Source organism: Anopheles coustani, chromosome 2 (genome assembly GCF_943734705.1).
Source record: "Anopheles coustani chromosome 2, idAnoCousDA_361_x.2, whole genome shotgun sequence".
Classification (NCBI taxonomy): domain Eukaryota; kingdom Metazoa; phylum Arthropoda; class Insecta; order Diptera; family Culicidae; genus Anopheles; species Anopheles coustani.
Window position 1 is genome coordinate 81099989 of NC_071289.1, and position 27697 is coordinate 81127685.

The window sequence follows — 27697 nt, forward strand, 5'->3', positions numbered from 1 at the left end:
GAAAGCAACTTATTTCCAAACATTAAACAAAAGCTTCATAACTGCTCTCTGAAACACTTTTAGGCGATAATTCACATTTGCTCGTAAAAGGGGGAACTTGAGACACTAAACTATGGGCAGAACGTAAATAAAAATCAAAGTTAATTTTCCTTCTACCATTCTATTGATTTCCTTTCCCAATGACCACCCTAACTATCTCTTACTGGTCCTTCAAGAGGGCGGGAGGGGGAACGAAGGGGGGGGGGGGGGGGGAGGGATGGTTCGTTTCTGGCGCTTCCGCATTTTCAGTGGCAAAAGCATGGTGAGTTTACATTAACGCTAAAGAACGGTGTCTCGCTCTACACATCTAAAATGCCATTTACTACGTAACGAACTGCGCGCCCTTACAATCGTCAATAGAATGCATTAGTAATAACAAAACAAAACCCAGTACACATATATAATTATGTTGGTAAATAAACATTTCAGATCACATTTTGCTCATTCCCACAAACAGCTCCGGCTGTGGTGCTCTGTTTGTGTATATAATGGGGTGCCGCCTTTTCCCGGAGAAAGCGCTGTCCATCGTTTTATTTTAAATCCTATTTTTCATATTTTTTACTGGGCATTATCCACTTATCGAGTACGGTGTGTGACAGAACGCACTTTACCGTAACAGTTTCATTATGTTGGACTGGATGAACATTTCGACTGGACAGGGGGGAACATAGTTTCACTCCTTTCATCCTTACGCCTATGCGCCCTCATGTATTCCATATGTATCGAGTTACATTTATATCTTTACACGAGAGTGGGACAAACAAGGAAACATTGTCAAACGATTCGCTAAACGCCTAATCATAACAGTACATTAAAAAATAAAACGTAACAAGATAAATACTTTCTTCTTTTACCGAATACCCGCCGTGACTGTTTCGATCGTTCTCTTTTTGTGTGTTCCGATCTTCGTTACGTACATTTTAGTACACTGTACACACTCCACAGGATGTCCTCCCGTCCGGCTGACCGGTCGGTCGGTCCTTGGCACTGAACCAGGTTATAGTTTCCGTTATATGTATCGTCAAGATAGAATGGTGGTTTGCTTCCCGGCTGTGCTAACACAAAAGCTTAACACAAATAACACGTTCAACATCAAAACTGTGTATGTGTGTTTGTTGTTCCTATTCTAGGAGTAAAATGGTTCTCTTTGTAGCATCTAGTTGTTTCCTCCGCAACCTTCCGGCACCATCAACCTGCGCAGGAGGTGATGGCGGAAGCCATTGCGAAGAAGAACTTTGTGAGAAAGTAGTTTAGCGAAAAATTGCTCTACGGTGTTGTTTTTTTCTTGTCCTCTACATATAAATAGTAGTAATCGTAATAGTAATAGTTGTAGTAGTAGTGCGCGCGGTCGAGCGTTTGAAAAGTTAATTCTGAACAGTTACTACACAAAAACAACAATTCTCTTCACGATCGTGTGTGTCGTCTCGCTCGGAGAAATACACACACCCGTCGAAAAAAGTACACATATGGTCCACCGTCCTCGCGCGACCATCGTAACACAGGGGGTAGACAATTCTATACCCCCACCCTCTCTTCTCCCACGTCGCTTTATCGGGGCCGCAGTAGCGGCGCGTCGTTCCATTGTTCGTACTTAAAATCTACATCCTTCCTTAACATACCATATACGCCTGCCTGCTGCCTGTCTATATCACGCATTCGGATACCCTTTTCCAGGGGTGTGTGTGTGTCTCTCTCTCAATTAGTTAATCGCTTGCTCCGTCATTTGCCGGCAGAGAAACTCGAGCCGGGAGTTTATATCGACAATGCTGCTGTTATGGCTATTGCCGCTGTTGTTGTTGTTGCTGCTGCTAGTGCTGCTGTTGCTGGTGCTGCTGCTATTGCTTTGGCCTGGCCGCAGAACGATCTCGTTGGCTACGCCTACACCGCAATCTCCACCGACGCCACCACTACCGCCGTTACCTTTTTCCGCATTCATCCCGGCTGGACCGCAGCTATCGGTTGGCAGCGGGCCAAGGTTCGTCATAAAAATGGGAGGCGGTGGTACCAGGGGGCCAGAGGTGGCCGGATTGTGGTGCGTAATGCTGCTCAGCGAGTGCCGATGGAACATGAAGTTGGGATGCTGCATGGCCGCCGGTGGTGGTGGCTGCTGCAGCGAGGGAGGTGGAACTTGGGTGGAGTGGGATTGCGGATGGCTCTGATGGGATTGCTGTTGTTGAATGGACGGGTTGTTCGTGTTCGTGCTCGGTTTCATTCCGCTCCCATTGTGCAGCGTGGATGCAAAACTGGGATAAGAGGAGCTCTTGTTGTAGTTGGCGGTCCCATTGCCGTTGTTATTGCCATGGTGGAAGTACTGATGAGCCATTGCTTGCATTAAGGTCTGCGATTGTGGCTGACAAATGGAGTTCCCGTGCCCGGGCGGAACAAAGTACGGCACCGAGCTCTTACGGTGCGGTTTCGATTGGGATTCGTTCAGGTTAGCTGGCTTGTGTTTGTTGTTCACCGACCATCTGTTGAAAGAAAAATATCAAATTAACAGCAATTCAATGAAGGTAAATATTGAATTTGAGAATTTTCTTAAGTAGCAAGTGTTTGTACATATGCCAAGAAAAAAACAAAACTATAGAATGTGCTTTTACCTGGGTTTATTGATGCCGGGACCGGCGACGTTCGTGTTTTTGGCAAAGTGTCCCTTCGGCGTCAGCTGCATCTTGATCTTCGACACCTTAAACTTGTGTTCCTTCATCGGACCCGAGTGCGCTAGGAACGCGTCGTTATGCAAGGCGCGCTCCACAATCCACATGAAAATGTTCAGGTACTCTTCGTCCTGCTGACTACAAACCGGTCGCATAAGGATGATCGAACCAACTAAATGAGGGGAATATATAAACATAATATGGATTGTTTAAAAACTATCGAGCAGAAGCTGACCAAATGGTCATTGAACAGTATTTAACCTACCCAGATCTAGCACCTTCACGAACTGGCCAGCAATGTCCTCCTGTTGGTCCATCCCGATAGGTTTCATTGGCGTAAGCACGATGTTCGTCAGCTCCTCCAGCACCGTCCCGAGATGCGCCTTCTGCCCGGCAATCAGGTCCTTCTCCAGCTGCAGCAGCGTACCGTAGCGTTCGTTCAGCTTCTGGATGCAGATGGCCAGCTTGTGGCGGGCACCCTTCGTGACGCCCAGACTTTGCAGATACTCCTCCGTGATGGAGAGCATCTTGTCGTACGTGAGATTGGAGAACAGCCATACGTACTTGTGCAACCGCAGGCTCTTTAGCCAGTGCGCGATGCTCGACATGCCCACGTTCGGTGGCCCACCGCCGTAAAGCTTCATCAGGCTGCTACTACCCTGCTTGTAGTCATCCAGCTGCGTGTCGGAACCGCTCGAAGCGAGCGACGAGCGGGGGCTTTCCATCGTGAGCGAAAAGCTGCGCGGTTTGTTCTGCAGCAGCTGCAAGTTGGTAAGGTTCTCCGCCGATAGACATTCGTTGTTTTGTTTCTGCTGCGGATGCAGCAGGTCGCCGACACCGCCCAGCGCGGACAGAGTCGTTGGCGTCGTGAGGCTGTTCGAGCGACGCGTCTTCATGAGTGTGCCGTCTATGTCTAGATCGAGCAACCCTCCACCATCGCCAGCACCGTGAGAAAGATGTTGCTGGTGTTGGTGGTGATGATGATGGCCGTAGCTGGGCAGAGGCGGTACGCGCAAGAAATCACTCACGTTGCTGTCGAACGAAACTAGCTTCTTGCCACCGCCGCTTACTCCGGAACCAGCCGAAGCAGCGTGCGGCACGGCGGTGGACGATGCTGCCCGGATGGCTGCCGCGTTACGTGTCAAGAAGTTAAACTCGTCCTCGTTCTCAAAATCACAATCATAGTCGAATATTTCCGTCCCATTCTTGCTGAACGAAATGTGATGGTCGTCGGTGGAGTCGTAGAGCAGCGATTCCGTCGCGGCCATGAGATCATGATGCGCCTCACTTTCGGTGTTGGACGCAGCAACAGTTGCTGCCGATGAGGATGAGGTCGTCGTCGAAGTAGGCCTTTGCTGCTGATTGTTGTGTAACAACAATCTGGGAAGCGAAACTCCATTGCTTGCGTTGCCATTGACAACGTTACCTCCTCCTCCCGGCAACGCTTGACTAGATGCGATCAAATTTTGCCCGATCGTCTTGCTGAACTCGTTCGACGACTTTATGTCTTCCCGTGCTCCGGCGATGGTCCAATCCGAGTGCTGTCGTGGCGAAGACGCACACTTGAGCAACTGCGAGGCGCCACTATCCAGACAGGAGCTGGAACTGGTAGTCGAGCTAGAGCTCGAACTGGAGCTACTACTACTGTTGATGTTACTACTGCTAGTATTGCTATTCCCGCCTGCTTGTGCGACGGTCGTCTGGTTTAGGCTCTGTTGCGATTTGGACAGTGCCGATTGGCCATTCTGTTGTACGGGAGGAAGCGCAGGTGGTGCATGGTGATGATGCTGGTGATGCGGCGGACCGGTCAACAACGGAGGTTGATTCAACGGCACCGACGTAACGCCCGGGTGAAGGTTTGCGTTCCAGGAGCTCAACCCCAGTCCGCCACCAGATGCGGTAGATGTGGTTAGGAATTGTTGTGCGGGTGTGTTTCCGACCGCAGGGAAAGCACTACCGTTGTTACTACCATTGCTGCCAGCATTTGCATTGGTCTGTTGTAGGTTGAAGAAATTGCGATTCTTGGTAATCGTTGCTGCGGACGATGGGGGAAGGTAGGACGTCGAGATGAAATCCTCCAAGTACCGCAGCCAGTGGCTGAGTACACTGCAATGGTAGCGATAGGTAAACAAAAGTTTGTTAGATTAATTAAAATAAACAGAAACAGAACGACGCAATACACAATTCTGTATTTTATAGTACCAGTGGAACCACCAATGGCAACTTTCTTCGAACACTATCACGCTGGATGAACCTCAACTCAGCACTCGTAAACACAAAATACCATGGCAACGTGAAATGTATCATCAGTGTGATTTTGTGTCAACGTTATTCACATAAAAGCTAATTGTTTTTATCGTATATCGTATTCATAATAAGATGGTTTTGCCATCTCATTATAATTGATTATATTGATAGACTTTTGGAGTTGAATTAAAATGAATGGTTAAAAAACTATGATGCCTTTGTGTTAAGTGTTAAGAAACGGTACGGTCAAGCAACCAAGAACATGATTGATAGTTATCATTCGTTGAAAGTTATTACCATTGATTGCTTTACGGGTTCTATCATCCGTTCAGCAAAACACTGCAAAAGTATTACTATGTACGTTATTTGTTAATAAATGTATTTCTTCGCCTTACCGTCGATCGTCGTTCGTTATCGCTGGATGAATAAGCAGATAGGACAGTGTCTGCTGCACGATCTCCGTCGGTACGAGCTGGCGACAGGCGTCATCAACCGCAGCCGGAATCAGCGACATGTACATGCTCTTCGCCTCGTCATTGCCCGGAGCCAACAACGGCAGGTACATGAGAATATCTTTCAGGATGTCTTCCATCGTTTCCGGTTCCCGCTGCTGCTGCTGCTGCTGCTGTGGTTCGTGACCGACGCTTCCGGTGGTACCATTCTTAACCGGCACGCTGCTGGCTGTTACCGTAATCGTAGCCGTGGTCCCAACGGAGGCCGACACCGAGCGCGACGACGACGAAGCGGACGACGGAGATTCATCGGTGCTGGCTGGCAGCGGGACACCCTCGGATTTCTTTAGCAGATCGTACAGCGAAGAAGATTCGTTTGTTGCTTTGAGATTGTTGTTCACACTGTGCGTGTTGTTGTTGTTGTTATTCAGATGAGGCCCACCGATGAGCAGCGACGCGGAGGCATTGGTGTGGCCGCTCAATCGATAGTACTTCTGTACCAGCTTGCTCAGCAGCGCCGTGCTGTTGGCTTTCGTTTCCAGCTGCAGCAGCTTCGACTGCGTGCTGTAGTTCTGTGCGAGATTATAATCGATCGATACCTGCAGAAACTTAAGGTTGGCGAACGGGACGCGCTTCAGGAGCGCGTACAGGACGACGGTGCGCTCGCAGTCGTTCCACTGCTCGAACAGGGACGTCACGGTGCCCACCTGCTCGCAGAACATTGTGGATGGATTGCCGCCAGGATATTTCATCGCTAGTTACCGTTCGCACCGTTTACACCGGCTCCACGTGTGTTATGGTGCTTCTGAAGCTTTATAAAGGTTGTCGATTCTTTTATTTCTCTGCCGATGTGGTGTACGGGAGGTAACGATGAATTTAACTTATTAACTATTTTAAACTGCCTTTAATGCAGACAGTTACGTCAGTTTTTGTATGATCACGTCATTCAGCAACATTTAATATCTGCAAAGGAAAACAAAATAATTAATGAACAGATCATCAATCACATGATTCTCATTTATGCACCAAATTAAATTCCCAAGGCAAACAATGGACCCTTTACTTGTAAAAACACCCACAAAACAGTTTGTTCCGTTGCAGGGAGGCCTGTCCGGACCACATTGGGAGGTATGGGACAATCGATGCTAGGCATATTCTTAACCTCTCTGACTGACGCGTTTTCCAACGCCTACTTACAAATCTACCGGTAAAAAGTTTCATTTTCCCTCTCTCAATCGGTGAGAGAGGAAACCGTGAAAAGTTGTTGTTATTTTGTGATTGTGCGTTTTGCGTAAAATTCCCAAATTAGACATAAATCAGGTCACAGTGGTGGACGGCATTCGCGTCAGCACACACCCACCGCGCTGCCGGTCAGGTTTCATAATCTTCTCAAAAAGCCCCCTTCCTTCCTCTCTTCCTTGCGGGTGGGGTTGTGTGGCAGGGGACAGGGGAAAGGTAATAAAACAAAACAAAAAAGAATCCCAGGGTGTAGACAATCTTTCGGTCATCGTGCGGCCGCTAAACAAAGACCACGCCGTTTACACACTTTTGGGTTACTCGCAACGTGTCCTGCGCGGCGCCGCGTCCTCTAAAGTGCCTGATCAACAATATCTCGACATGTTTGACGGTCACCATCATCTCTCGGGCATCGAGTCACACATCGTGTTGTCGAAGGAATTGGGGAGGCGTTGATGTGGGGCCCGAACGCGATTTACGTCGTCTTGTTCGCAGCAGGAAAATGTGACGCCGGCAAAGAAGTCGATCTACCTTGTAGGTTTTGCTAAATCTGCGTCCTCCAATTTTAAAGCGCTCAGCCCTACCTGGTTTACATCCGTTGCTGAACCGCTTTTTGTGCGACTTTCGCCCTGGCTCGGCGAGTCCTTATCACTTCACAATCTATTCTTATCGCTACAGAAGACAGCACACGTCTTGTGCTATGTTTTGCTGTTTCTTGGACCGGGAGGAAGATCCTCTCCCCGCATTCCTTCCTGGACAGTTTACCTCTTGCTTCGAAAACAAACAAACAAATCCTACCCCCTTCGAGCGGACGGGCGGCCTTAGGAGGTTAACGAGGATTTCGAATCGACGTGTCGTGTGAGTGTGTGTTTAGTGATGTTGCGATCCGACCGTTTCGCAAAAGGTCGAAACTAGCTCGCCCACCCCGCTCTCTCGCTTTCTCCACCTGTTCCGCTACCACGACGGGTCGTACGATTGGGAAAAAATTTTCCTTTCACGTCAGCACGAACGTGACCGACGTAGTACACGCGTCGTCGAAACGATCGAAACTGTTGCGGCTGCTGATGGTAGAACTTACTTTCGCGGAATGCTTTATTTAGGAAGCGGATTTATTATGACGCCGGATGCGTCATGTCGATTCGCAACGTTCGTGTTGTCGATCGCAGGAGGTTCTGAAAAAAAACCCGCCGACTTCGACACATCGATTTACACTTTGCCCACTTTAGCTTTCATCGATCACGATATGTCCCAGACCCCTAGGTGAAGTAGTGATGCAATTCGGCGTTTCGCTTACGATGCTTCCGAAAATCGATAGTGCAGCAGACATTTAATGTGTGCGCCATTTTCCTTCAGTCCTTTAAAAAAAAGCAAAAACAAAATGGATTTCGTTACAACGCTGCCACCATCGCCAGCCATCCAACTAAAAGGTCATTGCCCATCGATATTCCATTTTGGCGGTTTCCTCCTTCGTCCTCATCACTACTAAGAAAGCCGCCATCATCCCCACGCACCATCCGGTGTACCGGTTGTTCCTATCGTCGCATGGCTTTCTCGTATCACCTGTGCGTCTGGCGGCATCTTTCCCTCAGAGTCTACGGTGGGAGATTTTTCACGGAGCATCCAGCTAGCAAACCACGCTATATCGAAAAGGAAAGAGGCACATCATGCGTGTGAAGCGAGTCCGCCACCTGGGACGAGTGCAAAAAGTGTGGTTAACCTGCAACGCCGTGTTGGCACACAAGGGAATGTTTAGGAGCTGGATGTTTGGCGATTTGTTTGCGCGCGCGGGAAAGAAGATGGCCAAAAACACTTCGGTAATGAAAATCTCCCGCGGCGCGGGGTTATGGCGCCATGGTACGCGATGGCGGATGCCGACGATGCTTGTAGTCGTGTAGTGGCGGGCGATAATATATCGTTCTACATAACATTTGGCAGCGCGTTGTTTCGGCTTTTCCGGCTTGTGGGACACACACAAGACACACACATTCACTTCAGGCGAAAATCGTGGAAAAACCCGTTCATTTAACCACGAAAATCTTTTAATTTAGTGTCATACAAGGGCATACCAAACACGTTCCCCCACATACACACAACCCTCCCCTGGTCTTACCTTTTCCCTAGCGTACGTTGCGCAGCGGTTCGAACGCCGCCTTTAGCCGCAATACTTCCGCCGTTCGAAGGAAAACGCGCTCTTCTTCCACGCGCGCACTGGCGGCAGCTGTCCCACCTCCCGCGAGGTTAACCCTGAAGCGCGCGGGCCTACGCCACTGCGTTGTGCGTTCCGATTTGCCGATTTGACGTTCTCGGGCAATGTGGTGTTGGCGTTGTTCGGCGAGGCGGGGTTGAAGAATTTCACCAACGCGCTCGGACCAGCTTCCGACCAACCACCGTCCGTGCGGTGGTATGCGAATCGATCCCAGACCGCGAGTCACTCGATAAGGAGCGTGACGTGCGCCAGGAAACGAAAGGACACGACAAAGGTTTTCATATACACAAACGCGCGCGCACAAACACACAGTCATACACACGACACTACGGAAAAGAAAATGAAGCGACTCTGGAGGTGAAACGCCCGTGCAGTTCACATTTGCGGCAGCGAGCGCCACTTTTCTCCACCGTTTTACTGTTTCACGGAAAGGGGAGGTGAAGACAGAAACGGACGAAAAAGAAAACACTCCTTTTTTAACACACGATGCCAGCAGCGCTTTTCGCATGGACAGACGGATGGATCGGAGGGACCACACGGTGTTGCTGACGCTGCTGCTGCTGCAATAACGGCTGCACCGCTGCACACCCTACCGGACTTGCCGACGGAAAGTTTCCGTTTTCTTCTCCTCCCGGAAAACGGGAAGGCTTTTCAGGGTGTTTCTTCTCCGTCGTCGTTCGTCGTTCTTGCTGTTAATGCTGCTACTGAAATGCTACTCGAACGAGTAGTGTTGGCAGAATCGGATTTTGGCAGATTTGAAGATTCGATCCCTAGACGAATTCTAATGATTCGAATCCCGTATGACGGATTCCAAAGATTCGAATTCCATTTGACGGATTCTAAAGATTTGATTTGATTGGGATTCCTAAAAATCCGATAAACATTCATGAACCTATTTTTCACTAAGAAATACATCATCGATTATCTGAGGGGTTCTACCATAACATTTAGCCCATGGAGTGACAATGATTCAGAACAGGACCTGATATACATTTTTACCGAATCACTGTGCACGATTTTCAATGCCTGCGAAGAACATCGTTTCCATACGTTAGTTGATTTTCAAGATCAACAGAATTACTTGCCGCGGTGAACCTCACATCAAAAATGTGTGGCATGTTTTTATTACGGAAAAAGCGAGTTATCAGTTGTGATTTGATGAGGATTCAGATTAGGATAAACGATTTTTAGACCCACATTGATTGGTTTACATCATCTCGCGAATTTTGCGCATCTCAGAATGGATTTGAATCGAAAGATTTGAATCCCTGTAGAGATTCAGTTTCCTCATCACTAGTTAGTGGAAAGAAGTAACACCTGTTTCCAGCTACCTTGGTGCATCTATGATAGCTGAAGTTGACAGCAGTGAAAAACCAAAACATTGATACTACGATCAAGGTAGGTTGATTAATACTTCGATAACAATTTGAAAGAATTGCTGAAATAACAAATTTATTAATAACTTTTAGATGTTCAGATTGATTTCAACATTAAACCCCCCAAAAATGAATACAGCTTTAAATAACAAAGTTTTTGCGGTACTACATAATTTTTGAAGATTAAAAATGCATGGAGAAAGAGGTACAAGAACCTTGGTGCGAAGAAGCGTGTAAATTGAATAATAAGCAAATAATAGAATATGAATCCGTTATGAATGTACGCTTTATATTTTTATTAGGCAATTCTTGTTCACCATATGCTTTTGAATGCTAAATTTCATCATTAAAGAGCTTTTTGAATTTCTGCCGTAGTTTGTGAGCGTGGGTCATGCTTTACCAGTATCGTGGTGCATTTCGGTTGCATATTCAATGAACCAATTTCTTCCGGAGGGCTTCGTGAGCATTCATCTACCAATTGATTTTCGCGAGTTGCTCTTATTTTGTTTTCCAATGCCAGCAAGCCTCGGTCTATCAAACTGTCCAGGTGATAGTACTGACGGTGGGCAATGAAATCTTTAACCGAATAAACCACATTACCAAGTAGATGGAAAACGTGCGTTAGTCTCTCCTTCAGCCGCAAATCAATCGCAATGTCCGCAGCACGTTGTTGAGCAAAATTTACATTCATCCACACCTTCGTTGTTGCTCGTCCGAGGGTTGAGTTGGCCAGATTAAACTGCGGAGCTATTCCAGACTGGACACTATCGAGTACCTGCTTGCAGAGCCATTTCTTTTCTGGTGGAGCCGTCGGGCGCCAACAGTATGCCTTGGAGTGGCTTTTGACCGGTCCGACAGTGCGTTGCCACTGGACCGATGTTTGGGCGGCCGCGACTGCAGAGTTTCCTAATAATTTGGACATCCTGAACCGATGAAATTTAATGATTTGGCAAACAATGTAGAACTTTGCGAAACTGTAACGTTTATGGTTACTTTGATCGGAACGGAAAAATTTCTTTATGACGCTGAAAAGTTTACAAAAAAAAATTCATTGTTGTATGTTTTACAAAATAGTTAAGTGAACTCTTTATTGTTCAGTATATTTTGCTTTTTAGTTGTTTTTTTGTTTTCATTCTCCAATTATTGCCTGCTACATAGTTCCCAAAAGCATAAAAGTAAAAAACTCATCAAAACGGAAACAAAATCAAAATTATTTGAACTCTTCAATCTAGCAAAATTTGTTATCCTACTTAAAACCTAATATAGAAAGATGGTGTTCGCTTAAGCCGTTGCGCTTGTTTGATAGAAAACCATCACCCTTCGGCATGGCGAAAGCTAGAGGCGCACTTTAGAAAATTCTAAAATTAATTCGACGGATTCCAGCATAAGTTGTATGGAGAGCATATGCGATCTTCTAAATGCATTGCTGGCCGCGATCAACATACTAATCCGGTGGACCGGAATGTGGAAGATGAATGTGGGCACGTTTTTGGCAAAGTTTTATTCGATCGCATAAGTTGAGCGTGTTATGTACAGATGTGAAAATGCGTTAAGTGGGTGCTGTGTGTTTTGAAAAGCTATCTCCTTGTGTGTGGGAGCGGTTTAACAACTAAAGATCCATTAGGGCATTGGTGATTTATGTACTTTCTAAGTACTGATTTTCCAGACTTACATTTGCTTTGAACATTGTTTATAGAAACTAAGGGGCAATATCTACAAATAATTAAAAACAAGTCTCACACCTGATGTTAGGACTACATAATAAAAGAAAATTGTGGCTATTGTTGCAGGAGAAAAAAACAAAACGGTTAAAACGACAAAAATTCCCAGAGTGTGGGCTGCTGATCGATGTGGGTGTGCTGGACCGTTTTGTTCTCTTTCACTTAGAACTATGACATTCGGTAATACTTTTCGCGTTATTAATCTTCTGAGCACTGCGAAGGAGGATTACGTATTGGAATACTACTGTCTACGGGGATTTTGGAAAAAAGAAAAGACTGTTTCGACCTAGCTTATAATTGAAAGTAAAATATGCAGATGGAAAATAGTTGTAAACTGTTTGATGCGCATTCAAATTGTTCCCAATAATTCATTACTGCATCTAGATAGGTCCTGTTGATCATTCAACAAACGTATGTAGCGTGTGAAGCGTAGGAGAAGATTTGCTTTTTTACTTTTTTCTCTCGTTTCTCGAAAGCACTGTACAGTGTCTCAGCTCCGGCTTTTTTGGTTAGAAGATTTTTAATTTTGGTTTTGCCTAATTCATCGCAACGACGATCACATCATTCAATGCGCAAGAAGCAACGCACTTCTCTTCAGCTCTTGGGTTGTGTTTATCTATGTTGTTCCGGTTTTCTGCTACCTTTTACTGACATTATTATCCTTCTCAAATGTGCTCTTTTAGACCAGATATGAGTACATAAGATAGCGAAATTTCGATTGCGCCGCGTGTGCCATTATCAAACTGTACATCGAAGATATCGGGTATGAAGAGTGTATTTTGGATGTAGGAGGAGAAAAAACTGACTGATCTTAACATTTAATTCTGCTTAACGTAGTAATTCAAAATCACCACCAGTTGACACACTATATAGCCCATGGTGCGTGGGGAGAAGGGCCGACGCCTAGCGTCGACCCGAGTGCAGCGAGGAACTGAGATGATGACGGGAAGGAGGGGATTTCCCTGCTTATGCCTACGGACCAACGAACGGAACCAAAACAAGTGAAGCACAATTCCGACGAATTGTGTGCTCTCAATTCCGTCGCCGGCGACTTCCGGGGCCCCGCATGATCGAATCGAATTGCTCAATCGACAAACATTTCCATCAAATCGTGTTCGTACATGGCGATGACCATCATGATGCTGAAGCCAAGCGTTAGGCCAAGAAACTGCAACAAAAACTCGGATGTCTTACAGCGCTCTTCCGCCCCGTGGGATGACGTTAACTCGGGGATCTGTTGCGGGAAGAAAATAAGAAAAAAAATTTAAACTCAATTCGTTTGGTCAAATAAGGCAAACTACTATTGTTGATTGTTAATATGACTGATTTTAATTTTCCTTGCTAACATTCACATTACTGATATCTTTCGCTTAAGGAATAAATTGAAATCTTTAAATTTTATTACAAGGATGAATCACCAACAATAGTTTTGAATAATTTAAGAAAAGCATAACTTCACTCACCATGTCTACCATCGCAATGTACAGGAACATTCCAGCAGCCAGGGCAAAGATCCAGGATGATGCTTCCGGTTGATGGCCAACGATGATGCCAACAACCATACCGAGCAGGCTGAGCAGCGAAGACAACAGATTATAGTACACCGCCTCCTTCGCCGACATGCCCGCCTTCAGCAGTACCGCAAAGTCCCCCAGTTCGTGCGGTAGCTCGTGGCAAAACACTGCAATGGCAGTCGAGAACCCGCCGGCAATGTTGTTTGCAAATGCCGCCCCAATCGTCATGCCGTCGGTGAAATTGTGCAATCCATCCCCCATGATCACCATCCAGGCAACGGCCGACAGCGATCCCGGTGGCGAATGGACGTGACCGTGCGTGTGCGAGTGTCCGTGGTGCTTCGTTTCATGCTCACGCAGAATAATCGTGTAGTTTTCTTGGCGCACTTTTCCACCGCCGCCGGCAGCGTCCACTTTGCCATGTGAGCTGGCGTTATGATTCTGTGCCTGCTCACTCTCGATTGATCCATCGTCCAGATTTGTGGACACCGTATTGTTATCCGCGTTGGTAACTTCCTCCCCCGAGTGATGATGATGATGATGATGGTTGTGGTTCAGTACTGTATACTCGGTGACGTTTTGATCGGTCGCCGTTGAGGCATGCGCACCCCCGCCGGTGTGGTGATTGTTGGCGCACTTTGCCAGTGCATTGTTGTGGTTTTCGTTCGTCCGGTTGTGCTCGTGATGGTCGTCCTTCGTGTCCATGGCAATCTCATCGTAACAGTATGGGTAGGAGCTGTACTTGTGCTTGCACTGCTTCTCACCAGCGCTCGACGCGTGCAGCGAGGCCGATTCCGGGTCACGCATAACACGAACCCTCGACGATGGTTTGCCCTTCTTTTCCCGATTCTTGTACCACTCCGCGATCACCGTCAGGAAACGTTCCATGAAGTAGAAAAACACTATCCCCAGGACCGCCGCCAAACCCTTGTACATCATGGCATCGTGCGCACTGGCGCTTGAGGACGAGCTCATCATGGCGTGTGGTAGCAGATGCAGCAGTGCATCACCACACAGCGTACCGACGGCCAGGGCAACCAGAAACTGCAGTGCATGATGGTAGAAGTGTTTGTCCATGCAGGGAATCACCACGACTCCGAGCAGTCCACATAAACTCACGCCAAGGATGGCAATGGACGAGTAGATCCACACGGCAGCATCGGTCGACTCCCCATTGTGATGGTGATGATGGTGATGATCGTGGTGTAAGCTGGTCACTTGTACTGCTGGTATACTATCCGCATCAATACATCCTGCCCGCTCGAGCGGCACAGGCGACAGCAGTTGGGCAAGCAACAACGGGCATACGTTGTAAAGATCGCGTTCACCAAACATAATAGTCGATTGTACCACCGGCACATGTTCCGGAATCGAACTGCTGCTACTATTGCTTACCCTACTACTACTACTACTACTCCTGTTAGTATTACTAGTACTGCTACTACTCACAAGCGCCTCCTGTTGTGGTACTCGCATCTCAAAACTGAACCCTTCCGTTGAACTACTCACATTGTTGGAGCTACTACCATCACTGGTTGTGTTTTCTATCCTCCTATCGCTGCTGGCAATCGGAGTAGAACTACTATCCTTGCTACTGCCACTACTAGTGCTGGAATCAGTAGTGGTGTTGCTATTGCTGCCTTCTTCCGTCGCACGGTAATTAAGCTTATCACTTGAAGCTGCCGTCTCCTCTTCCCACTCCTGCGATCGTATCCTTGGTGGTGTGATGCGCCGGAGAAAATCACTACTGTTTATACACTAGAGGTACGAAGGAAAGAAACAATAAAAGAAACATAGACGTAAATATTTAGGATATATCATCGTGTTCTTTTTGTTTCTGAGTAATCGAGACATACAAAATAGATAATAGAAGGTTTCGGGATGTGAAATATTTCATTCTTTTCAGAAGCAAAAAGCAGATTCAGCCATTTTTATCATACTAACAGAAATCAAATTTGATGTGGTGAACACAGCAGGCTTAGTTAGTAAAACACATTGTTGTAAATGGTTTGTTACGAGGGTAAATTTTGTTGGCAAGTGGATCGCGGCACCAAATTATAAAAAGAATTATTGTTGAAATTTATTGAAACGGATGGTAAACTGTTTAGCAGTCATGATTAATGGAGAGCCAGGCAAGTATCTTAGCACCTTCTGCGCATGTGCACTCACTTAAGATGAGGGATACTTTCGATTGACCAAAGTAAGCGCGTACCAATCATGCGCCGGTAACCAGGAGTAAATAACAGGAGAAGTACTTTATATTCATTACAAATTCTTCTTTGTTCTTACCTTAAAAGAATCTGCCTGTTGCGCTTGCCCATTCTGGCCACTGATTAGGTTTAAGCTCGTACTTGAGCCAACTCGACTTTTTTCAGACCCTTCCTCAGCTCCACCGTCCGAAACCAATCGATACATATCCAACTTCTGCATCATACTCTCGAATCCTTTCACGGTCATGGTCATACTTTCCGGGTTGCCAAACTCGGTGAAAATTTTCTTCACGAACTGATCCACCTTCGCCTTCAGTAGCCGATTGAATTCAGTCTCCTGTTTGTCGTGTTCACCGTGCTCATGCTCCTCGTCGTCGTGCCCATGGTGATGTTGGTGACGTTTTACTATCCGATGTTCATCCTGCTGTTGACGATACCCCGGAACACTGTCGAAGGCGGACGCTAGCTGACGCTGATGATCGGTTAGCAGCTGATCGTGTCCAGCCTTCTCAAGGACTGTGTACGTCCCGCTGGGCGATCCTCTGCCTGCTTCCCTTCCGGAGGGTTCATCGCCAAAGTGTTGCTTGCATGGGACATGGTCTGCACACAGCAAACACACGACACAAACCGCCATTATATGGCGTGCCATTGTGAGCCTGGCCGTCGATCTAGCTGCCACCCCGGCGCTCGTTAAGGCTGTCTCCAACGTGTCAATGGGGTAAAATAGTTCAAGAACGGCTTCGACTCGTAGAAAACTACTGCTTTTCGTTCTCTCCCCCCCGCAAGCGGCTTATCAATCGCCTTCTTCTGTGCCGTGTTTGGTCCTTCCTTTAGCTTATTTTTTGCAACTTAAGCCCCCTTGCAAATCTCACTTCCGTTCTCCCAACAAGCATCCACTCCGTAGCCTCCGAATATGATTGTTCGATCCTCTCAATTCCATTTATGCTTACCTGCGTTGGCAAAGGATGCTTTGGATGCTACAATCTGTACAGAAAATAGGAAGAAAGGTATAAATACTGGCTGTAATAAAAGTCTAAGGAAATAGTTCATTTCAATCGATAAGGAAGATCTAGAATTTGAATCACGGCAGTTCGTACAATGTTTCTAGAGAATATTGCTGCGGCGACATCAGTAAGTGACCATAATTATTGATGAGACAACTATAATAAATGATCATCACGATAGAAGAACACGCAGCTGGCACGAGAAGGATTGGGCCGGTGCCTCACACAGTCGGCAAAGGATTGCACCATCATAAGCATAAAAAACATACTAATAATGTAAACCTGAATGACCCGTTTCACAACCGAGCGTGGACGATAAATTCCTTATCAACTGCTTCATTAGCACTGCTCCATTTACAACCGTTTCACGTGACAAATTCTGCCATCAACGTGGTTTTCTGTTGTGTAAAAACCGTTTTTCCTTGCTTCAAATGGGTTGCAATTGTAGGTAGTTTTTGTTGCTATGCTTAATTTGATTTCCTAATCACAACTTCACATTCGCACCACCAATTGCCAAATGGTAAACACACCTCGTGCATAACGTACCGACTGGATTTACCATCAACCACAGACACACACACCCTGCGAGGGACTTGCACTGCCACGACGGCAGACCAAGTGCCGCCGCCTCACACCGCAAACCACGTTGGACCACCAAAATTCATTATTTGGACCCCATGCCTCCCCCCTTCTCTCGTACGGAACAGTTCCATAATAACCTTGGCACTGGCACCGGGACCATGTAGCGGGACTGGTGAGTGGAAAGCATGGATGACTGGGCTCGCATTCGCGAAAGCTAATGAGAATCCGGCCAGAATTCCTTTGTCCCCTTTGCCCTTTCTACCTTCTTCTAGAGAAAATCCTTTGCCCTTTCTACCTCCGTGACAAACTGCGAAGGCAAAGGGGGGAGGTTGTATAGATTGCGAATGTGGGAAGGAAATTTGCCAAGGGTGGAGGAGACCGTGAGATGGATGGAGAAATTTGTTTGATCAAACTTCCCCTAACTACTGTTTATCGTGCATCAACCCATTGGTGAGCTTACGCCGTAAGCACGATTGCCGGATTATTGGCCAAAGGTTCGTTCTATGTGACCCTGAAGCAAACAGCTTTCTTTATGAAAAAGGATTCGTTGCTTCTCACGGGAAGAAATCGATTGAATAAAGCGTATTTCTTATGCTAAGCCGGTGTGCTGTTGCACGTGTGTAGGACGATTCTTTCAGAACATGACGGTTAACATTTTGAAAGCGTGTAAGAGAAATGGATAAGATTACCCTTTGCTGGTATCTAAAGCACTTTTACTTAACATAACACTGATATTATTGATAGTGTTTTTGAACATAATTTTTTTTTACCCAACAAGCTCTAGTGCAGCTTGGAATATTCTTTTTGTTAAAACATATTTTTCAAATTGCTTAAATTAAAATTAAAAAAAATTACCTAACTTTAACACTTATATTTGCCAACACGTTCTATGGTAGAAATACACAACTAGTAATACTTTAGAGCTCGGTCACATTTTAGAACAGAATCCGTTTCCGTTGGTTCTATATACACAGCCAGCACTGTACTGATGAAATAACGCCAGCCGTTGCTACCTTTTATAACCACGCCATGGGGCACCCGCCCGGCAACACTGGATGGATTCCGTAGCTCCAACACTGACGCCGCTAAAATTCGCCGCTTAACGACATTGCGCACCAAAACGGAACGAAACGGCGAGCCAGCAGCTTTGCGCAGGCCAGACTAAAAAGAAAATAAAGAAAAGAAACAACCCACAACCGAGCCCCAACGTGGGCTCAATTAACGGTGGGACAAATTTCGTTGAATCTGACGTCTGGATTCTTGGCACAAAACGAACCGCAGACAAAAGTTGCGCCCGCTGCGATTCACCCTGCCACTCGTACCTTCTTTTCTACGTTTTTGCCAACTGAAAACATACGATAAAATGTTGTCCAATCAGCACAACGTATGCGCACACCGTGCCGCAGGAGCAAACGGGACATGGAAATGAAATACCCTCCAACACCCAACACACATGGGATGACGCTCGGTGCGAAAGCATGAAAAAAACGTTTCCCAAACGGAGCAATCCGTTTCTCGTTCGCCATCATCTTTACAGCCCAAAAAAATACAGCACTAGAACTACAAAGGGTACAGGGTTGTGATAGAAGGTTTGCACAATAGTCCAAATACGCGTTTTAGGGTCCAAAAGTAGACATGCTTCATTGGCAGTATTGTTCTTGGAGAACATAGTTAAGATTTGTACATTTCTGGAAATACCATTTGGTAATCCTTTTGTTTGGACCATAGCTGGATCCAGTTATCCATGAGTAGAACCTAACTAGATTTGTAGCAGGCAGTGTAGAATAGGTAGTCCACCATGTCATAAATTGTACATTGAAAAGAATCTAGTAGTGATTCTACTTTCATAAAACCAAAAACGACCATTCGTTAAATAAAACTACCCTCGGATACGAGCGCATAGAATGATTAACCTCGAGAAGATGAAAAAGCCAACCGGACAAAATACGGATTACCAGAACAGCGCCGGGATTTATTGCCTCCCTTACTTGGACGCAGTTGGGAAGAAGATACTAATAAGAAATCGCCCAAAAATCATCTTTGCGCCAAAAAAACCTGTTAGGCCGGCCCTTTGATCCAAAGTCCATTGCAAACCGAGACGCAAAATGAACGATACTCAAGAACGGTAGGGTTATGAACGATTATTGAATCCGTTGGCAGCTTCTTGGTGCGCGTGCACCATTGTTATCGTTTCCATGGGGTTATGAGTGAAACAGGAATTGTAATGCCGCAGCCAATGATATGATCGATGCCGAAATTCCTTTCGCATAACATGCTGCAGCAAGGCATCCCTGGGGGGTCCAGTATCCTGCTGAGTTGCGCCAAACTGCACGCTGCGTTCCGCGCAGGCGAATGCATGTAAGCATAGAACATTCTACGGAGTGGTGTATCGTGTGAAGCTGATGAAACGTAAAACCTGTGGAGATTTCGCATCTAAAACAAAATTAAAATCTAATCTGGAGACATACATATGCACATAAAACGTAAGTAAACCCTTCATAACATGGATAGAGATTTCGGTCGTCCTTAACGACGTTTTCCCGCATAAAATGCATAGGAAACGTTTCTCAAGCTCGACAGCGAAATATTTCACCGGAGCTTTTGTTAAGCAAACCCTTCCCTCGTCGTTCTCATCCACACCCTTCAAAAAACCGTTCGTCATCAGAAAATAACAGCTGCTCACTGCTTCCGAAGCAAAAATAATCAAATCGATTATCGATTTCAAATACTGATTGCGCTGCTTTGAGTCACGAAAAAAAATGGTAGGGAATGTTGACAGTAAACGACTGTAATCCCACCCTTCTTAAGATTTATTGTTTACTATGTGCGCCTGCCTGCTGCGTTGCAAGATAAGCCCAGACCACGTCGTAAAACAATATCGGATAGCTTAACTGCTGAGATGTGTGTAAATCGTATGTGCGCCAATTGGTGGTGGGGGTTCGCTTGCAGGTTCCCCATGGGTTTTTTTAAATGTGTGACTATCGGGCAACATAAAAATCCAGTAGCAAAAAAATGAAGCAACGCGTTTACTCACTGTGTTGCTCAAGCGGTTGTGTAATAACCATATGTGTTGAATTATTATAAACCGATTACGATTACCGACTAGGCATAACCTTGCCGGGGCGCACACGATGCAAATCTTTCACCACAGCCAAACTACGCTAAACGTGAAGTACTCAATATGCAGGAGGTCTCGTCCTATCAGACGCCGATACTCCAAGTAATAGAGGTCAGGTTTCTTCGTGGAGTCCGCTGGTTCGGGAGAGCTTCCATCCTCGGGTTCCTCCTTTTGTATACTGTGAGTGTGTATTGAAGTTGTTTTTCATCGTGCTACTAAATAAGCTCACTGGTTCAGTAGTGCGCGTTGTCGAGCCAGCATCGTCGTCGTCATCATTAAACATCACATCCTCGCCATCACTGCTCGGTTGTGCATGGCAAACTCGGATGCTTGAAAATGGGAACTCCAAACGCAAACAGTAAGATAGTGCCTTTCCTGCGCGCTCTCTCGAACAGAACCCTAATTTCCTGCCAGCAGCTGATAACCGTGTACCACTCTACCGTAAGTGGGGATGTGGATGCTGGCCTTATCGATGAAATGACCTTTTTGTTTCTAGCTATATTGCATGTGTCACCTCTACACACCACAACAACCTGCTGCTACTTCTGATCATTCAAGATGAACTGGTTGAAACTGGCTGCTTGGATGCATTGTTCCTGGCGCCACCGAATACTACGTATTGGCGCATTATGCCACGAAATGGAAAACGTGGAAGCATAAAGTGATACAATGCATACACACACACGCACAAACTGGCGATGGTGGTGTGGAATTGTGGTGTCGATGTAAAGTGCCACACAGGTTGATTGTATAGCCATCGTATAACCACAACCATTATGAAGATAACCTCCTGCACACCTCCATCAGCAACCTATTGTGTGGCTGGCACGTGTCATGTAACGTGCCACCGGAAGGTGGTTGAGGAACAATTTCTAGTTTTGATTTTTCGCTGACAAATGGGATACAACAAATTCTGCTCCGGTGGAAACACCCATTTTTAACGCTACCGTAAAGAATAATCAATTGAAAATGAAAATTAAATCCCGCTCGCCATTAGAATATGGTTGATGGGAAGGTAGTTCTGTCCGGTGCCAGTCAATCATCAACCCACGTTCGTAAGGGGGAGGGGCGTGGAAGATGTATACCGGAGGGGAGCAGATGTCGTTTGGGGCAATGAAGTACCCCGAGGGCCAGCTAAATAAGGATCGATCAGAGCTGAACGAATGAACGTACGAAATTACACCGCACCGTTAATGACGCACATGCATTGAAATTAGACTGTTGCCCGGTTTAAAATGGTCAGCTTATCAAACATCAGAGATTTTTTGCGCGTAGTAAATCCAACTCCCAATCGGTGAAGGTGTCAGAGCACACGGGCCTAAAATGGCCACGCCGCGGTCAAAAAGCCCAGAACTGCGGAGGACTTAAACTAGATCCGGTGGTTCGCTGTAAATGGACACCCCATCCCCCCTCCTCTCCGGACACTCGTCAGACCTCTAGGGCCGGGTATGTACGACTTGGCACGCTTTTGCATGCCACTCTCCAAAGAGTCATGCAAATTTGTCACACGATCATCGTACACACGGTTGGGATGGAAATTGAGCACAATTTAAGCCAATGATAGACAACTAATAACTGCTAACTATCGGTGCCCTTGGGCACATTCCAGTCTACTCAATCTGCAGAGTTCAAGGGATCACGTGACGAAACTGGCGGGAAAAATGCCACGATCAGAGACGTTCGAATCAGGAATTGAATGCTCCTACGATCTTAATGCTACGTGTCCCGATGGACGAATAAGAACAAGTATGTTAATTTTTTAACAATTAGAACCATCAAACCGGGGCCAGTAGTGTTTTATTGATCCATCATATCTTTGAACATCACCAGGGTCTAGCTTGACTTAGAGCGTACTGTGGGTCGTTGACTGTCTACGGTATTCTTTTTTTCTTTTGTCTTGTATTTCTCTTAATGAAGTCAAGGACTTTGGCGCCCATGGTAAGAAGGATTGCTGGGGACATTTTACCCGCTCAATTAATATCAACAAGTCTTAATTCGATCGCGTACGGAGCCAGAACACTTCGCAGAACCTCTTTTATCAATTCATGGACAACCGCTGGTCGTCACGACCCGAAAACTATCAGACACGGTCATGGGAACTAGCGGCAGGTTCCGCGGGGTGGTGGCGTGCGTTTTGTTCTAACAGGTTATTTCCGAACACGTCAGCAGTATATCGATTACATTGTAACAACGCGAAGCCGGGTAAAACTTCCACCGGTTCTATGCGGATCCCTTACCTTACCCAAAGTTGGACAAGCGAACAAGTGCGTGCTATCTTTGTTACTTTCTCTGTTAAATCAATCAACGATAGAAAATGTTTGAACACAATTGCATATGTTTGAATTCTAAGATTATGTTACACAAAATTCCTTTAACTTTTAACCATACCAAATATTTGTCGTTCAAGGTTGTTGACTACATCTAGTATAATTTTCTACATTTAATTCTGTTTCACACAAACACAAATTATTTTAAAGAATTCTAGACGAAAGAATTTTAAAAATTTAAGGGTTTCGATCCATATAATGGAATGTTTCAATAGGAAGAGAGAACATTTCAAAAGCATAGGGGATATTTTCAATCGGTTGAGAGAACTTTGCAATCATATAGGGGAATGTTTCAGACTGTTAGAGGAATCGTGCAAATTCACCGGGGACCTTTGCAACCTAAAATCCGGTGGTAAAATAATATGCTTACTTTGCATCCACCATAACTACATTGAGAGAATACAATTTTCGATACCATTAACCTAAGATGAGTTATTTTAATAGCTAATAGCACGCCAGTCGGACCTTGTTAAATTTGAAATATTTCAGATTATTTTTTTGTTATTTTTGAGATACTAAATACAGTGCCGCGATTTTGGCCTCTTTTTCATCATCTAGCTCTTTTCAGGAAATGTGTGCCAACCCCTGTTCTATATCAAAGAACTCCAAACAACATCGGAATCCAGCGTGTTTAAGTATTCCCCGGTACAACTTCCTCATCGCCCCTTTCCCAATGCGGTTATTTTTACCAACGCGCTTCGAAAATCGTAATCTTCCCAATAATATCGCGATAAAACACGCAATGTCAAGAACATTAGGTCAGAACCGGCATGTTGGAAAGGGAAAACGATTGCCCCTAAACCATCCTAGATCGTTGGTCTGAAAGCAACAGCGTAGAAAAGACGACATCGATTGAATGTAATTGCTGCCCTGCCGGGGCAGGACACGCGCGTGTTCTACAACCCTTACGGGGGTTCGTTCTCGAGGGGCAAGGTCATCCCGCCAACGCACTTCCGAAAAAAAAAACAAATTGTTGTTTGGGTAGGCAACAGAATGACCCGGTGCCTGCGCCGTTGCCTCGTGAGTTGTTCGTTCTGTGTAGTGTGGGTTTGTTGATACACATTGTTTGATCGAATCTCCAAAGCTAAAATCGTGGATGCAAATGTTATACGTTGTAGGTCGTTGGTTCATAACGCAAACCTTCGCCAAATCCGCGTTGGAAACGGCAACAACAAACTGCTAGAAAAAAAAAACAAAAATAAAATATCATAAAACGTTATCAACAAATGTGTTTTCTCGAACGGATGTCAAACGGGACTACAACAACACAGCCACAACAGCCCACCGACGTTCGAGGATCGCCTCGAAGAGAAAAATGCACACAAAAAAAGAGATTGGAGGGCACGTGCTTTGGCCAGTTTGTTTGCGCATGAACTTGACAAAATCAACTGAATGGCAATGTGACCGAATTTGCAGCGTCACTCCGATCGAGTAAATCGATAAATGTGCAATGCAGCCGCGGCAATGTTTGTAGTACAGCGGGAGAGCGGAAGGTCTCCCTTTAGTGCATCGTTTATCGGTCATGGCTTTTGAAGTCGACTCGGTAGCGAAAAAAAAAAGAACAGTTCACCATAAAAACGCCAAGATCATCCACCCACGAACCATCAAACAAGCCCGTCATTGATCACGACAGTATGATCAGGTCGGGCCCTCGCCAGTTAGCTGACAGGACGAACAGTCGGGCGATTGGTTTTGGCCAAAACGAGGTATCTTTACGACCCACGCCAACAGCGACATCATCATGCTCACCCAAGCTTTCAGCGGACTGGTAAGGGAGGAAGGAGAAAGAGCTCAAGGCAAACACCATCGCCAAAAACCAAACCAATAATCCATCAGGTGGCATCGACGGCGCAAACGTGCCATGACCATCAACAAAGTGAAGTATAAACCATCCGACAATGCCAATGATGCTTTACACCGACTGCAAATGTACTCGTTGGACAAAGGATAATGTGAGGGAAACGAGCCTCCAGTGTCCCTTTCCACCAACCTCTGGAAGTGCATGCCAAGCGACATGGAAGACGCAAGACGGTTTGATGCTAGGAATAAGAAATTGAGGCATTGACCCACAAATAGTGCAACAAGCTGAAGATTATTAAACATCAGTCCACAGTGGATATTTTCGTTAGGGTTTTCAATTAAATTTAACCAATACCCCTTTGGTAGTAGAGGAGAAAGTAACTAACAACCCTGTCTTCTGGGTTAGCTTGTGAGCAGAATACACAAACATGAAAAAAAAACTCCAGATAGCGAAAGTAGTGTAAAACGCCGCACGCACCCGTACCGTAGCGGTCAACTTCGCGTGTCCAGTGAATTTTGAAAAAGAAAAAACAGGTGGTTCCGGTTGTACGTAACGATCGATCAGCTACCACCGAAGCCGGGAAGTGCGCATATTATTTGTCTAACTTTTCCAACCGTGACAGAGTAGGCGCGTTTGTGAAGCGGAAAACTATTCCTCTATTTACTCCTTCTTTTGCTTCTAGCTGTGAAGTAATTGATAATGTGGAAATGGTGCATTTAACACTTATTAAGTAACTGCTTATGGCAACAATTTGCTTGTTTTAACCGATGAAATAAACAAAACCGTGTGCAAGGAACATCAGGTCGAATGTCCGACCAACAAAATCGATCGTTTGAAATAGATATATTTTGAAGAATGATAAAGGTATCAGCAAAGTTTTACCAAGGTGGTTTATTCTGCTCAAGTAAGGGTGCACACGAACCGTATACAAACGGGAAAAACCATTAAAATTTTGTACAAGGTTGTTTTATATGTTCTACACTGTTAGTGGACCGTGATGGTATATTTGGTCTTATTTAGATTCTCACCCCAATTAACACTAGAAACCATTTAGTTCATTTGAACCATTCCCGAATGCTCCTGAGCGGACAGTTTGAAGATTCATGTGTGTAATTTTGTCTTATTTAAATCCCAGATCTTTGTACGACTTGGCGTTAAAGGATCTGATGTGCTGTTAGGTGCAAAACAAAATTATCATAGCAAAAACCCTGATTTACTAAGCACAGGCGAAATATGATTTAAAAACACGCTAGCTTGTTTACGATGTTCGCGACTTAAAAGCAATGTGTTTCGGACACAAAAACTATGTTCCAACATTAGAAGTGTGGTAGGCACCAATTGGATCGTTCTTCTGCACCAAATCCATCCCGCCGAGTACCATCCCCATCACAAGGGGATGCATTTTCCAGCTGGAGGTATACGAAAATAGGTTCCAACTATGCACGGGAAACCCACACGAACGTTTGAGCGAGCACGGCCCACAACAGGGTAGACACCAATGAGGTGGTAGTTGCACCAGCCGAGAACGACCCGAGATCGCCAGCTGCCAGAGATCGAAAATAGAGTGACACGGATTTGCCAGCATCGGCTTCCGTTCCTGCAAATAGAAGCAAACCACCATCCCACGGACCGTGGAAACGCACACCACAAGCAGGACCGTGTTCCACTAGGAAAACGGGCCAAACCATCACGGGACGGCAACTCATGTTTAACATTCTTCCTTCATTTGCCTAATTTTCACAAGCTATCTAATTGATGGACAACATTCGTGACGTAGCTTTATCTTCTTGGGATGGGGGGGGCAGCTGACTGCTTCCGGAGGTGGCGATGTTGTGTGCAGGGCGCAAGCAATAACATTTATCCTTTTATGGTGTCCCGCAATATGGTATCCCGTCCATCAGAGCAAGCAAGGCACGGCACGGTGGTGTGGCTGGAAGCTTTCACTTTCCGCTTCGATCACAACAAACCCAACCGCGCAAAAACCTGCTTCTCTGCCATCGCATCGTAGACGGCTTTGAGCCTTGCGAGACAAGCCGGCGTAGTTATGCACTTTTGCACTGTTTTCTTCGTAGGTCTTTCCATAATGTTGCCCATCTCTTTTGCGCACATTGTCACTTTCAATCTTCCCGACCACCGGGCAACCAAAAAGGAAAAACGAAGCACACTATTTGACAGCAGTCGGTGGATTGTTCTTGCGTGGGTCGGAAAATGAAAATTGAGCCGAAAAACGAACGCACGAATGAAAAAGATACAGTTCAACTAGACACCATACTTCTTAGTTGATCGAGTAGTATAAGCTAAAACACCTGTATCGGAAAATTGATTGCATTTTTTCACACTGGCACCACAATGGTGGTCCTGTACTCCATCTTTTTTTTTCTTTGGGAACACATTCGACGCTGGAAGACGCTTAATGCATCTGAAACCGAAATGGCGCGATCGTACGCAACATAGAGCGATGACGATTATTTCGACCTCGCCGGGTCCCAGCAGCATGAACACGTCAGATGCTTATGCTGTTCTAAACACCATAACGTGGTTTTTCTTCGGCAGAACGACACACCAAGCGTAACGTCGCTCCTCGAGCGTAACTTAACTTTTCTACACCATCTTCACTAGTAATTGCACGAAATCGTGCTCAAATTGAAAGCCGGAATTTCGACGGTACCTTTTGCGATTATGGGGCGATTTACATTTGATGAAAATTCTTTCACGGTAGCACCTGGTCTGGCGGTGGGGTGGTGCGGTTGCGGTATCACACGGAAAGCACGTTGCGGGAAAACTACTACAACATGTACTTTGTTCTCATTCCCGTTGCACTCGTTGAATATAGGTACACGGCGCATGCATTTCTAGCATGGAAAACACTTTTGTAGAAGACTGCCGGATCCACGAGCCACCACGATTATCACGACCGATGGTCGGAAGAAAATTGCTATCCGCTCTCTACACCTAGTGTTGGCGGTATAGGATCCTCGGAAGATCCAAAGACTGGATCGCTTTGACGAATTCTATCGGACTACATCCGATTGAACGGGTTCGATTTGATTCGTTTGGGACTGGATTTGTTTCGATTCTGACGCGATGTGATTCACTTCAGTTTAATCGATTCGAACGCAGGAAGGCTTCATGAATTGAGATTTCTGATCGATTCAACGTAAAATTCGAGTAGAAGTTTCTCGCCTAACATTTACAACATGATTTGGAATT

General features: G+C 45.8%; 1 protein-coding gene across 1 annotated transcript; it reads right to left on the reverse strand.

Annotated features, from left to right (window-relative positions):
* Positions 1-474: 474 nt before the first annotated feature.
* On the reverse strand, positions 475-27412 carry LOC131265152 (uncharacterized). The gene is made up of 9 exons (XM_058267413.1): positions 27156-27412; positions 15735-16639; positions 13395-15203; positions 13025-13165; positions 12119-12179; positions 5336-6146; positions 2959-4799; positions 2637-2865; positions 475-2507 (listed from the first exon to the last, which is right to left on the reverse strand). The coding sequence occupies exons 2-9, from the start codon at positions 16302-16304 to the stop codon at positions 1739-1741; spliced, it is 6231 nt and encodes a 2076-aa protein (XP_058123396.1). The 5' UTR covers positions 16305-16639; positions 27156-27412; the 3' UTR covers positions 475-1738.
* Positions 27413-27697: the final 285 nt, after the last annotated feature.